Source organism: Tripterygium wilfordii, chromosome 8 (assembly GCF_013401445.1).
Source record: "Tripterygium wilfordii isolate XIE 37 chromosome 8, ASM1340144v1, whole genome shotgun sequence".
NCBI lineage: Eukaryota > Viridiplantae > Streptophyta > Magnoliopsida > Celastrales > Celastraceae > Tripterygium > Tripterygium wilfordii.
In genome coordinates this window covers 10,864,480-10,875,012 of record NC_052239.1, presented here as the reverse complement: position 1 = coordinate 10,875,012, position 10,533 = coordinate 10,864,480, and the positions used below count along the sequence as shown (strand labels likewise).

The 10,533-nt window shown below is 38.4% G+C and overlaps 1 protein-coding gene and 1 pseudogene across 1 annotated transcript; both read left to right on the top strand.

Annotated features, from left to right (window-relative positions):
• The first annotated feature begins 672 nt into the window (after positions 1 to 672).
• Positions 673 to 3,552, top strand: LOC120004524 (protein NRT1/ PTR FAMILY 5.10-like). The gene is made up of 4 exons (XM_038853890.1): positions 673 to 1,349; positions 1,448 to 1,665; positions 1,771 to 2,309; positions 2,714 to 3,552. The coding sequence occupies exons 1-4, from the start codon at positions 1,160 to 1,162 to the stop codon at positions 3,504 to 3,506; spliced, it is 1,740 nt and encodes a 579-aa protein (XP_038709818.1). The 5' UTR covers positions 673 to 1,159; the 3' UTR covers positions 3,507 to 3,552.
• Positions 3,553 to 5,250: 1,698 nt separating this feature from the next.
• LOC120004526 lies at positions 5,251 to 8,806 on the top strand (annotated as a pseudogene).
• Positions 8,807 to 10,533: the final 1,727 nt, after the last annotated feature.

Here is a 10,533-nt window from a genome sequence, read left to right as displayed (position 1 = left end):
GATATGTGAACACAATTAATGACTAATGAACACATTCAAAGTTGACAGCCATCAAGGTTGAAGGTTGGCAGCCATCAAAGTTGACTAATGACATCAAGGTTGAAGGTTGGCAGCCATCAAGGTTGAAGGTTGGCAGCCATCAAAGTTGACTAATGACATCCAATAGCAACTGTGTCAAGCCTTAGCTAGGCTGCTAGCCGTTTAGGCCTAAAAAAAACCAGAGTATTTCTAAACGCTAGGTACTTTTCCTCTGGTTATAGGATTCTTCACTTCCACGATCGTTTTGTGAAACAAGCTGTACGTCTCCCTCTCTTTCTCACAAGCAAAAGACGATGAAATCGAAAGGTATGCAAGAGCAGAAAGAGTCGATTTCTCTCCAATCCAGTCGTGATCGATCGTCCAAACCAAGCTGGGTCTCTATCCGTTTTCCCCCAATATTAGGGTTTTTTTGGTAATCGAGCCCCAAGGGGGACCATTGAGAGAATGAGAGGTGACTGTCTTGATAATCAGCTGCGTTAAATGGCCTTTAAGGTTTATATCTGGGCTTCGGGTTGCTGCTTTACTAGTGGACTGTGGTTTGTTAGTTGTTCTTCGTGCACTTGACCTCTGCCCAGGATTTATAATGTTGGTAGATGAGAAACTTTGCTGCACATGGGTCTATCGATCAGAAATTTATGTTCATTCAGTTATCAATGTTGAGTTGGGTGGTTCCTCTTGATTAAATATTGCAAGAATCGAGTTTCGCATAAATCTCTTCGGGTTTTTACCGTAATTTTATATAACAAACCTTGATGTTATTGTTTTACTCAAAATTGAAAGATTTGTGATCTAATTTCATTAGAATTTCCACTAAAAAGTCTTGGAATTGTTAGATTATCTGGTTTTTTTTCTTCTCTTTTTGTTGGTTTTTTTTCCTCCTCCTCCTTCTCTTATGCATCACAGATTGTTTAGAATCACAACTTTGGGTGAGTAGGTGGATATATATCGTGACGTAAATAGGAATCATTCGCAACCCAAAACAAAATTTCCATTCCAAACTCTGCAAAAAAGGGAAACCATCAAAGTCTTAAATCACTACCACTTGGAATTGTATATATAATGGGAGCTCAAGGAATTAATCAACACGAAACGGAGATCAGTTTTACAAGTTCAGGCAGTCATGGATCGAGTCGCCGCCGCAAATGATGAAGAAATACTGGAACTGGAAATTAAGGCAGGCATGGATAGAGGCACTGCGAATGAGGAAGAAATACTGGAACTGGAACATGACTCCTCCGTCGACTACAAAGGTGGCGGTCAAGCCGTCAAATATTCCACGGGAGGTTGGATATCGGCTTTGTTCATTATAGGTGCGATCACGTAAGATTAATGTTAAAAATATTGATTTACTTACACAACCACACACAATATATATATATATATGACCATAAATTGTTAATTTGTATAGCTGTAGAACTGGCTGAGAGATTTGCCTACTACGGCGTCTCTTCCAACCTGATCACATACTTGACGGGTTCACTTGGCGAGTCCACTGCAACTGCGGCTGCCGGGGTTAACTTGTGGTCTGGGATAGCTTCATTGCTGCCCCTGCTTGGTGGTTTGGTGGCTGATTCTTTCCTCGGCCCTTACCGGACTATTGTAACAGCTACCATTGTCTACTTATTGGTAATTTCTTTCTTCCTTTCTCCCTTTTTTGGGATTGATGATCACCATACAGTACAAATTAATGCCACTGGTGTTATAGCTGATATGGGCTGAAATAAATGGCAGGGACTAGGCATGTTGACTCTGCTTGCAGTGCTTACTTCTCATGACTGCCCAAAAAATGGTGCTAAAAAATCATGTTCTCCTCCTCAAATCCATATAGGTTTGTTCTACTTTGCTTTATACATAGTCGCGATCGGACAAGGTGGACACAAGCCTTGTGTTCAAGCATTCGGAGCAGATCAGTTTGATGGAAAAGACCCAGAAGAGAGCAAAGCCAAAAGCTCATTCTTCAATTGGTGGTACTTCAGTTCATCCGTGGGCGTCATCGTAACGCTTCTGGTGTTGGTCTACATTCAGGATAATCTCAGTTGGGCGCTCGGATTCGGAATCCCCTGTATTGCAATGGTAGCTGCGTTGGTCATTTTCTTGTTGGGAACCAAGACCTATAGATTTAGTGCCAAGACAAAGACAAAACACCCATTTGTGAGAATTGGTCGAGTGTTTGTCGCGGCGATTAAGAACTGGAAAATCACTCCCCTGGCAATAGAATTTCAAGAGGAAGGTTCTGGCTCCTCACCTTCCCACATTTCCAAACAGTTCAAGTAGGAAAATCGACTTATTCAGTATCTTTATATCTCAAATGAGTTCTATTTTCTCAGTTAAGATAGAGATCACAGTAATTGATATCTCAGTTATCCTAACTGTTGAGTTGTAAACATAAGATTTCATGTGCATCATCTTGAATATATAAAACCCACGAATTCACTTGGATTCCGTGCGTTCAACTCAGCAGTTGGAAACATATATGCATATTCAAGCACCTATATATATATATATATATATATGTGTGTGTGTGGTGTATTTATATAGAAAGCATGACAGCACCCTTGAAGAACTCATAGAACTCTGCTAATGCATCTTATAAGGGTTAATCCTTATGTTAGTTGAGATGGGTTTTTTTGGTATACGAAAATCTTCTCTAATCTAAAATTTACTTCGCTGTTAGGTTCTTACACAAAGCATTGTTCAAACCAGCTGGTGTTATGGAGGATGGGAAAGGCTGTAGTATCACAGAGGTTGAAGAAGCAAAGGCGATACTGAGGCTCGTTCCAATATGGGTTTCATGCTTGGGTTACGGCATAGTCTTTGCACAATCATCAACCTTCTTTACAAAGCAAGGAGTTACAATGGACAGAAGACTCACTTCAAGCGTCGACATTCCACCTGCGACCCTACAAATTTTCATCGCCACCTCAATTGCTCTCTTGATTCCAGTCTACGATCGAGTTTTCGTTGCGATAGCAAGATCTGTAACTAAGAAACCTTCTGGCATCACCATGCTTCAGAGAATAGGAATTGGTATGGTCTTATCCGCTATGGCCATGGTAATTGCCGCTCTAATCGAGACAAAAAGGCTCAACACAGCGCAAGAACATGGTCTAGTTAACGTACCGAAAGCAACAGTTCCAATGAAAATATGGTGGTTGGTTCCTCAGTACATTCTGTTTGGTGCTGCAGATGTGTTCACCATTGTTGGTTTGCAAGAATTCTTCTATGATCAAGTCCCAGCTGAGTTGAGGAGTATGGGTATTTCCTTTTATTTCAGTATTTTTGGTACAGGGAGCCTCTTAAGCAGCCTGCTTGTCTCTGTGATTAACAAAGCAAGTAAAGATAGCTGGTTTGATAGTAACCTTAACCAGGCACATCTTGATCGCTTCTATTGGTTACTGGCTGGACTAAGTGGTGCAGGTTTTGGTTTGTTCCTGTGTTTTGCTAAATCTTACATTTATAAGAGGTAGATTATATTTCTAAATGTGATCGATTTCTTCAACTGTTAGGCCATGAGCTTGGTCTATGCTATTTTGTTTGCACAGACCTCTACATAATTGTACCAACACAAGGAGCAACTATGGACAGAACAATTTACACCTGGCTTTATCATATCTGCTACTTTCACTTCAGTCCTTCATTAGCCTTAGTACCTTACGGCCGTCGTTCTCTTTATTCCTGTCTATGACTGCTTTTTTGTTCCGCTAGCTAGAGCCTTGACCAGGAACCTTCTGCAACAATGCTACAGAGAATTGAAAGTGGTATGCGTAATGTCACAATCTCAATGAGCTTGTGGTGGTTGATTCCTCAGTATGTGCTCGCGTCCGAGGTGGGGGGAGGTGGGCGGCCTCCCATAATCTCTAAATCCTCATAGTCACATATTTTTTAAAAATAACATTAGAGAATTAATACTTTAGTGGCCCCAAACTCATTTAAATCTTGTACAATAGTCCGAAACTTATTTAAGTCTCATTTTGCATCTCAAAATGGTAAAAGAGTCATATTTAATTATATACGACATTTAAATTATTTTACGAGGGCCACTTTTTTAAAATTTGCCCAGGGCCACCGAGGTCGGGAGCACAGATACGGACACAAGAGTAGACAAGGACACTCCAACATGAGAATTTTAAATTTTGCAGGACACAAATACTATAGAGAAATATCTGTGTCATGCAAAAAAAAAGTAACTTATCTATAATGTTTTCTAACGTTATGAATAGTTATATAAGGTTGTGGGCCGAAGGTTTAAGATTATCCAGTGGAGGATCAAGTGAGGTATTTTCATACATTATTTTTTGTATATTTTAAAAGAATTCACACACACACATATATGTATATACATATTTGTAATGTTAATAGTAATTCATTTCTAAGCATGATGATCCATGTCGAGAAGAAGTTGGATCAACATCCGAGCAAGTTGAGCAAGATTTTACTAATGAATTTACAACAAATATGGTATGTTTATATGTAAATGGTATAGTTACAAACACTATATACAAAATTCTATAAAAACAATCTACGATGCTCTTCAAAAGTATCGATTTACAGAAAATGCAAGCAACTCTCAAATGCAACAACTTCTCTATAACTTGGGCGAGCACAAGTATATATATTTCTATCGAGTTAATGATGAGCCTAATGAGCTTCTAGATTTATTTTTTGCTCATCCACGCTCATTAGACATATTACGTGCCTTTTCATTTGTTGTGTTCATGGATTCCACTTACAAGACAATGATGAGACCGAGGTGTATAGAGTAAAAAAATGGGTGCATTTACACTTTAACATTCGTTTATCTGCTCTCTAATGTTTTTTTTCCCTGCAATAATTGAGCAGGTCTTTGTAGGTTTTTGCTGATTGAGTGCATAGCACATAATAATTACTAAAAAAAGAAAAAAAAATGACAGCAGAGCAATGAGTTTTTGTCATCTGACACGTGGATAGCAATTTCCGCATTATTTAATTTTTTCCTCGCATTATTTAATTCTGTCCGTTTTAAATTGTCGTTAGCCGATAGAATGGATTGTCTTCAAGTTTAAGATTGACTCAGTTGACCGTTATGTATAAAAAAATAATAAATTTGTTTTCTATAAAAAAATGATAGCGTAAACTACAAATGAGCCTATGATGAAGCAACATTATTGGATTTTTTTATTAAATAGTAAAAGCTTCTATTTCTATATGTCGTTTTTGCTTAAGGAAAAATTTGGACGGTTGCGATTAGATGTATCCATTTAAAAATCTGTTTCGCTTCAGGTAATTGGTGGCCCGCATTACCTGTTACCTGGTGGATGGTGTGGGAAGAATGGTCCTGTCCGGCCACTCCGACGCTGAATCGCCGCTTTTAGAAGCCACAGCCGTCGATGGCTCCGTTGATCATAATGGCCATCCCGCCCTTAGATTTTCGTCCGGCGGTTGGACATCCGCCTCTTTCATCATCGGTAAACGAACAGGCGGTGTACTCACTCGCAGAATCAATTTATATCTGTCCATGTTGAGAAGTAATTGCTAATCTCTTGCGTTTTATTATGCACTATTTTCTGTGAAGGTGTCGAAATTGTGGAGAGGTTCGCTTACTATGGGATATCGTCGAATCTCATAGAGTACCTGACAGGGCCGCTCGGACAATCCAACGCGGCAGCAGCAGAGAACGTCAACGCTTGGGCCGGCGCCGCCTCGTTGCTGCCACTTCTTGGAGCTTTCATCGCCGATTCTTTCCTGGGCCGTTTCCGCACCATCGTTGTCGCCTCTGTTATATACATCTTGGTATTCCATTTACACTCTCATCGTATTCTCAATTGAATTTCTGTTTCTGTTCGTCACTTTAGATTAGGTTATTCAGAACAAGTTCAGTTCTCTATGTTAAACTCCTCATTAAACAAAATATTTGGACTAACATGAAAGAAAGGAAAACAACTCTCGTGCATCAAGCTCCGAGTGATTTCGAAATAGCAAGACATATGAATAGACTTTAACTTCTGCTACAGAATGAAAAGGCTATTTCCAATATTTCAAAATTGATAGACCCTATTTGGACCTTGGCACCCCTGAAAAAAAAGAATTAAAATCATATGATAGATGTGTAGTGTCAGGAAAAATGATTAATTCTACTTTTGTGCAGATTATATGAGGTTTCTGGTCATTGGAATGAGTAAGCTTCTATACAGATAATTTGAAGTACTCCAATCCAGCAATCTATTGAAGTACCGATTAATTCTACTAATGTGCAGATTATATGACTTTTCTGGTCACTGGATTACTGGAATGAATAAGCTTATATACAGACAATTTGGAGTACTCCAATCCAGCAATCTATTGACTTGGTTGGTGTACTAAATCCCATATTAGTAGATGAGGATTCATTTACTGGACTCCAACCAACTTTTTCCATGATTCAAATAGCTATGCCCCAATTCGAGGATAAAGGCTTCGATAATGATGATGATGATGTATTTGACAGTGAAAAAAGTAGGAGTTATGACTTGACTTTGGTTTCTCTTTGAAATCTATGTTTGTTTGTTTTTTTTGGATTAACGCATTTGAGTTGATAATACATGGTCTATTTCAACTGGTAGGGCAGGAAGTTCTTTGCAATTAAAACGAAGGACATAAGATGGTACTTATCCCAGAAAACTTTTCAATTTGAAAAAGGAAGTGATTATGTCTTTATTGTTTGTTTTGTGTCTAAAGATTTTGCCTTGTGAAATAAATGGCAGGGACTGGGATTATTGACTCTGTCAGTGATGCTTCCTTTGCATAGCAGTTCTCACTGTCAGAGAGTCAATAATCTGACATCATGTTCTCCTTATCAGCTTAAAGTTTTGTTATTCTTCTTCTCTTTATACCTAGTGGCGGTCGGACGAAGTGGTCACAAGCCTTGTGTCCAGGCGTTTGGATCAGTTTGATGGAAAAGACCCAGAAGAGACCAAAGCCAAAAGTTCATTCTTCAATTGGTGGTATTTTGGTTTGTGTGGTGGCACAACTGTGTCTTTAGTTGTCTTAACCTATATCCAAGACAATCTTAATTGGGCCCTTGGATTTGGAATCCCCTGTATTGCAATGGTTGTTGCCCTGATTGTTTTCTTACTTGGAACAAAGACTTACCGATATAGCATCAAAGCGGACCAAAAAAGCCCATTTTTAAGGATCGGTAATGTATATGTTACAGCATTTAGGAACTGGCGGACTAGTCCTTCGGCAATAACTACTGAACAGGAAGCTCTGGGAATGTTACCCCATCATGGTTCTGAGCAGTTGAGGTAAGGAAAATTAATTTTCCGCATATTTGTAGTATATAAAGATTAGAGAATGTTAAAAGGATTAAAGATTGTTGATTCTAAAAGCATCACATTATCGTACGGATGAAATTTGGTGCATCTAAAGCTTTTCCCTTTTTTATAAAAAAAAAATCTGCCTAGGCCTTTTGTTGTCTGATTTTATTTCTATGGTTTCTGATTTTATCAAAGTTCTATTTGCAATATCCCCTTTTATTGATCCACTTTACCAAAGCTATTCTGAATTTCCCAATTTTGCTAAAATTCAGGTTCCTGAACAAAGCCTTGCTTGCGCCAGAAGGCTCAAAAAAAGGGGGAAAGGTGTGTAGCCTTAGTGAGGTCCAAGAAGCAAAAGCAGTACTTAGGCTTGTTCCGATATGGGCTACAAGTTTGGTATATGCTGTTGTATTTACACAATGCTCAACTTTTTTCACCAAACAAGGAGTTACCCTGAACAGAACAGTTACACCTGGCTTTGACGTATCTGCTGCTTCCCTACAATCCTTCATAAGTCTTACCATTGTGATCATTCTTCCTATCTATGATTGCATTTTTGTGCCCATCGCGAGAGGTATGACTGGGAAACCTTCTGGTATATCAATGCTACAGAGAATTGGAACCGGGATGTTTTTCTCTGCTCTCTCTATGGTAGTTGCAGCTCTAGTTGAGATTAAAAGGCTCAAAACTGCACAAGAATTCGGGCTGGTTGACAAGCCAAGTGTGACGATTCCAATGAGCGTCTGGTGGTTGGTTCCCCAGTATGTGGTGTTTGGAGCTTCTGAAGTGTTCATCATGGTTGGTCTACAAGAGTTCTTCTATGATCAGGTCCCACATGAATTAAGGAGCGTGGGTATGTCCCTTTACCTCAGTATCTTTGGTGTTGGAAGCTTCTTAAGCAGCTTTCTAGTATCTATAATTGACAAAGCTACTTGCGGGGATGGTTGTGATAGCTGGTTTTCGAATAATCTGAACCGTGCTCATCTCGACTACTTCTATTGGCTTCTTGCTGGACTTAGTGCATTAGAATTGGCAGCCTACGTGTATTTCTCCAAATCTTACATTTATAATCGAAGAACTGTATGAATACGTATTTTGTTCCACAGGCTGCAATGTAACTACATGTAAGGCAAGAAGGTAAGAGATGTATACTTCCCGGGCTCGGTGCTGTATAGAACCGGCATCTACTTGTATTTCTCCAGATCTTGCAATTTGTGTTGGGGTAAGTAAATCCGTTTGCTGTTACACGGACACATCTATTATATGACAAAGCAAGCAAGGAAGGTAAGGGTTGTAGAACAGTTCAACTGTCGCTCAAAGGACACCAACATTTGACTCAGTGCAATTGCTTGTTGTCTCTGGTGAAATGCTTAAATGTAATTCTTTGATATATGTAGAGTTAATCCAGCTTCTTTGTATAATTGTATTGAAGCTTGTGTGAATATTGTATTTTGAATTGTAAGTTAATTCGCTAACTTTTTTTTTTTTTTTTTGAAATACTGCAGAGAAATATGTTTGCAGTTGGAATCGAACCTTAGACACACATGTATTTAACTCAGTCGATTATCAATTGAGCAATGTTTCGTTGGTTATTTGCTAACTTGTCTGTGTGGTAGGTATTAAGGTATGTGAATGTTGTGTACCCAAAGAAGGTTGCAATAGAATAAGTGGAAAGTGGGTTCAAATCCCATCTGGACCTGTCCTCCATGTTTGAATTAGAATTTAGAACAAAAAGATTGGGGCAGAAATTAGTATAATTAGACAGATGAACTTTAATGGGTTGTTTTGCTGGAGTTTCTTTGAGGTTTTGGAATTCAATAATTTAGACGTTAGTTGGAGCATATCTGTCACACTAGTGGTTGGGACACTCCTTAGTCCTTAATCATTGCACCCTCTTAGACCCAAAACAAAAATATTCAAAGAAAAACATATTGTAAGTGTAATCATCTAAGGTTGTAATGAAAGAAAGAACTTCGGTCGCGATGGTGAAGTTAAGTGTGGTAATTGTTTGTAAATGTGGGATATTGCAAGTTCAACTCTCATTCTCAGTAATTTTGACATTATTTCACTCATGGGTTTCAGTTCAGTCTTACTCGTCGTCATCGTGGAACGGGTTGGGTTGACGGCCGGAGTTTATAGCTGCCCCAGTTATCCAATGAACATGTTGGATTGAGGAATTATCGTTTACCAAAAAACTAACGTTGGAAATACTCAATTTTTTTTTAAAAAAAAAACCTACTTTGGACTTACAAGTTAGGACTTAGAGGTGGAGGGCCATGTAGGTCAGAAAAAGAACCCATTAATAAGAAATGGGCTTAAATCTCTTGCGTCGTGTTGGACCATTTAAGGCCCAAATCTGTGATACCCAAAGCTTCGAACTCTACCTGCGAATGTTCTCATCTTGACATTGATACGGATAGCTTAAGAAGACCTGTCTCCGTTAATTTAGTCCTGCATTTTATATAGTGCAAGTATGCAACCATTTATTCTTTTGAAACGAGAGAGAGAGGGGAATTCGAGTCATGATCACTAGGGTGATACACACCATCTTTACTAGTCCAATTAGCGATTCGGGTGTATGCAACCATTTATTTGATTTAATACTACGAGTCTATGAAGATCTTAATTGCTTCTGCAAATAAAGTCCAAATTAATTATTGAGCCTAGTTATACGTACTGAAGAGAATGTGTTGCATACGCTAATGATATACACACACAGACACACACATATATATGTATATATAGTGTTGGACTTGCACATAATTCAGAGGCTTTGTGGTTAGGTTGAATGGTTCTAAGCTATTGTTGCTTTCGTATTTTGAATCTAGAAACAGACAGCTCTCTTAGGTGGGCTTCACGTACGCCATTCATAGTTTTATCTGTATACAATATTTAAAAGTTTGAAACATTTAGAACTTACACGTTGCGTCACATAAATGTTATAATATCTATATCCTAACCAAAACACATTTAGAAATTGATGTAGTCGATGATTTTTTATTTTTTTTTCTAATTGAGAGATTTATGTTCGACTTATCAGATTAACAACTCTCTAGACTTATGAACGCCTTTGGACAGATTGAGATGATTTCAAGTATTGAAAAGTGTAGTACAATTAAAATTCCGTTTGTTTCAAGGAAAATCAAACTTTTGAGAAAATCCTCAATTTTTCTTCGGAAAATAGTTGGTTTTCCAACATATATTTTATATAAATATATAA

What these genes read in the sequence shown, in the direction of transcription:
- LOC120004524 (XM_038853890.1), top strand. Translation starts at nt 1,160, where the DNA reads ATGGATCGAGTCGCCGCCGCAAATGATGAAGAAATACTGGAACTGGAA. An exon ending in CTACCATTGTCTACTTATTG is followed by an intron (nt 1,666 to 1,770) that starts GTAATTTCTTTC and finishes AATAAATGGCAG; the next exon opens with GGACTAGGCATGTTGACTCT. An exon ending in CACATTTCCAAACAGTTCAA is followed by an intron (nt 2,310 to 2,713) that starts GTAGGAAAATCG and finishes CTTCGCTGTTAG; the next exon opens with GTTCTTACACAAAGCATTGT.